At 41.6% G+C, this 4,063-nt stretch overlaps 1 protein-coding gene across 1 annotated transcript in view; it reads right to left on the reverse strand.

The window, feature by feature from the left end:
• Positions 1–4,063, reverse strand: part of nin (ninein (GSK3B interacting protein)) — a gene marked incomplete at both ends in the record, with an annotated part of 62,911 nt that overhangs the window by 34,177 nt on the left and 24,671 nt on the right. The window contains 2 exon segments of the mRNA XM_014018579.1: positions 2,606–3,534; positions 3,918–4,039. Of these exon segments, the coding sequence (XP_013874033.1) occupies positions 2,606–3,534; positions 3,918–4,039 (1,051 nt within the window).

A 4,063-nucleotide genomic window follows, 5' to 3' on the forward strand; every position in this document is an offset into this window, starting at 1 on the left:
GTAGCTTAAATACCTTTTATTTATTTTTAACTGCATCCTCTTTTGTTTGTTTGATTTAAACATTTGCCTTCCATGGTCCTCCATCACATAATTTTTCTAGCAGGGAAATGACATCAATAGAAACACGTGGAGCTGGATTTTAATTTGTGTAATAAGACAAAACAGTCTTGTTGTTTTCAAGAGTTGCTCTTTAAAGAAATAAGTTACACAACTCATGTTACAATACAAAGAGTTGGATGTTGTCTTGATATTTGTTAATTTTATATATTGAGAAATATGTTAAAAAACAAAAGTTTATTATAAAAAAAAGACACACACACAAAGTACCGAAAATTGGTACCATTAAGTACCGGTACCCATTCCCAGGTACCGGATATTGGTACCGAATCGATTCAAATGCCAAAGGTACCCATCCCTAATGCTGTTCCTATTTATTGGCTACAGCAAAAATAAAAATAACCCCGTAAAGGTGGTTATGTTTTCAGTAGTGTTTGTTTGCTCGTCGATCTGATTACTCAAAAAGGTTGGATGCATTTTCATGACATTTTCAGGGCATGTTGGGGTTGTCACAAAGAACAACTCTTTAAATTTTAGTGGTGATGTTGAAATATCTGCCAGAGCTGCAGCTCGCTGCAATCTGGCACAAACACACACCCTGTAAGGCCTGGTAACTTTGTGATTTGCCGTTCGGGCACACTTACAGCCTGACTTCTGGAACCCAGAAATGTGGGGTTCAGTTCAGTTCTGCTGAAGCTGATCTGACATTGTTTCACTCAGTTTCGGCTGGTCTTGAATTTTATACTAAAGAGAAGTACTACCAGTGTTGGATTTACATATTCTTGATATGATGATCCCTGCTCACACTGAGGCAACACTCTGCTCAAAGCAAACATGATAAGTGGTCAACAATGCAAAAAGGCCAACTGTGACAGGCCAATAAGCATCCAGCACAACTATTCCACCAATCACAGCTCAGCAGCTGTATAACCTAGGGTCTTGGCACAGACCTTTCCGTTTTCTGTTTACAAAGAAATTCAGTGGTGGGCACCAGCCCGCTAAAGCGCAAATCCACTAACTGCGGACATAAATATTTTGTTTGCGATAAAATATTTATGTCTGCAATTAGTGGATTTGCGCTTTAGCGTGCATAAATATTTCGTTTGCGCTTTAGCGGTCGTACTATTTTTATAATTCATAAGCAGATTTGCGCTTTCTAAAATTAAAATGCAGTACCACTAATAACTAATTATCTACCAGTCATCATTATCTTGAACAGCAGAAGGTAGGACTGTCAATGAATCACAACACGTGATCTATCCAACAACACCCCTCCCAGATAAACACACTTATTGTGAAGGTATACATCCTTGCTGACTGTTGCTTTCGGTCATGGTTCTCATTTCCCACAATGCTTTGTGTCTGCTTACGTAGCAGGAAGGCAATAGCAAAAACAGTTAACATTTGTGTGGTGGCACGATTTACCAAGAATGCAGAAACACGTTGGAATAAATGCACAGCAAGTCTGCGTGTATGGTCGTCAAATGATTTAATATGAGCAACAACAGAGCAGAAGTCAATCAGAGAAGTCTGTCAAGTTGTGGCTGGCGCTTCAGCGCAGAGCAGACGATAATATAACATCCTGTAACATGCTTACAACCAATCACAGTTCGCCAACTGTGAACCATCTAACCGATGACAGAGCTGTCAGCACGGAAACACCTTATCAAAATAAAAGAGGTCATGCATTGCTGGAGTCTTTAAGTCTGGGCCGATAGATTAAAACAGTCGAAACTAGTTATCATGAGATATGATTACTGGACAGTGTCAAGGTAGAACAGATATACATAATTATTCCATAACATTTGTAATCCATACTAAAATTTTGTATGTATTGATTTATTTTACTTTACAATCGGAGCTCCTTTAAAAACAAGTTTAAACGCTGGAGTTCAACATTTGACGTAACTGGTCGAAGCAATCCGCCAACGGGGTTAGACAGACATCTAGTGGTCAACTGGAGCAACTACATGGAAAACTTTAAAATCCAAGCTCTTATTTTGAAGTGAAGATTGTTTCCTATTTTCTGTGCTTTCGTTTCCCGTCACAAATCAAATCCGTCATGTAACCAGAATGCATCGCTTCAGTTTTCCAATAAACAGTTTTAAAATTACTTTATTAATGCTTCTTTAACGAAAAATCTACAACAAACAAAAGAAAAAGACAAAGAATCAGCCGAACTAACAATCCTCAACAACTTTTTCATTTTTACACCAGGAGCCAAAGGTCTGTTTCATGAAATCACATCCCCAGCAATCAGCTGTTGTAGGATTAAGCTGTTAATGAGTTCATACACCACTAGTTGGCAGTGTTGTACATATATTGTACATGAATTATTGCCAGCTAGTAAGTGTCAAATTGAACTTGTGCTTTAAAATTAGTTTCCGCTAGTTTTTCTATAGCATAAGCGCTACTAAAGTTGCGGACCTAAATATTTTCATAAGCACTTTAGAAATTGCAGAGCTAATTTTTAGGTTAGCGCTGCCCACCACTGAAGAAAGTTTTAAACTGTGTCGAGCATGATGCAGAAAACACTGAAACATCTCACCTCTCCTGACCGATGTCACGGCGCAGCTCAGTCAACATGGTTCCTAACGTGTTCCTCTCCTCAGTGTGCTTCTCCATCAGCTCCTTCAGGGCCTCTCCATGGTTCTCCTCCAGAAGAGCCCTTTCTTCATTCACCCTGTCCTGGATCATTACTTCATACTGCAGTCGCTCCTTCTCCCACTCCTCCTTTAACCTGTTTTCCCTCTGTTCGGACTCGTCCTTTAATCTGCTCTCCCTCTGTTTGGACTCCTCCTGGAGCTGCAGTSTTTCCTGAGCGATCCTGTCCAGCAGGATCTTCTGGTGATGCTCCTGAAGTTGAGTTCGCTCGTTCTCCCACTGCTCCCTCAGCTGCTTCTTCTCCTCCTGCCACTGCTCGCTCAGTTTTTTCAGCCTTACATCCATCTCCTCCTCAAACTTCAGCTTTGCTTCCTCCAGCTGGGCTTTTAGTGAACTTTCATGACTTTCTTCCAAGACTTGCTTCCCTCTTTCCAAGTCACTTGCTAATATTTTCTCAAACTCAGCCTTTAGTTCTTGCAGTTGGTTTTCCTTCTTCTCTGTCAGCTCCACCTGCTCTTGCTTTAGTTTTCTAATCTCCACGGCGTGTTGGTTCCTCAGCTCCTCCATCTTGGTCAGAAGGTGTTCGTCGGCCTCGGCCTGCTGATCCTCCAGGGTGTTCAGCTGCTCCTCCAGGTCTACGATGTGGGTGTGGGCCTCCAGCAGCTGCTGCCTGAGGTTCCCACATTCCTCTTCTTGCTGGTTCTCCAGCTCTTCTCGGGTCTGCTCCACCTCTGCCTGCTGCAGCTGGCTCTGAACATCAGCCAGCCTCTCTGTCAACACCTGGACCTCCCGCTGGTGCTGGACCATCAAGGCAGCTTTCTGCTCATCATGAGTCATCCTCTGCTTCTCTACCATCTTCTCAATCTCATTGATCTAAAAGGAAAATTGAGTTTTTACTGTTAAAGACGTGTTGCAGCAGAGAATCATGTCGACCAGCTCCACCAGTCAGATCACAGAGGAAACATGACATTTTATCAGCAGAAAAAACACATTTGGCCCGCCACATTTCATGCCTGAGTTTTACACTAAGCTCATCTTATGTTGACAAAAAACAGAGTTTAAATAAAATTTGTCTGATGTTTATGAGATTTGCTGGTAAGCAATATTACTGTTTAGTGACAGGCGACAAAAAGTCCTTCAGTTCCTGGAGACAGAAATGAACTCTTGAAGCAATTTATAACCATAAAAGTTCCAGATTTGATCCTCAGTTGAAGCTGATGGACGAAACGTGGAAAATTTGACTCTTCTTAACAAACCTTGCTTTCAAGCTGGTTTCGCAAATCTTCCATTTCATGAAGATGCTGCTCCTTCAGCTGCTCCAGCATCATCTCAGCTTCCAGACTCATGCTGAAAGGCTGCACCTCATCTGAACCAATACCTGTAAACACACACGGTACAGGTG

Source organism: Austrofundulus limnaeus, unplaced genomic scaffold (genome assembly GCF_001266775.1).
Source record: "Austrofundulus limnaeus strain Quisiro unplaced genomic scaffold, Austrofundulus_limnaeus-1.0 Scaffold196, whole genome shotgun sequence".
Taxonomy (NCBI): Eukaryota; Metazoa; Chordata; class Actinopteri; order Cyprinodontiformes; family Rivulidae; genus Austrofundulus; species Austrofundulus limnaeus.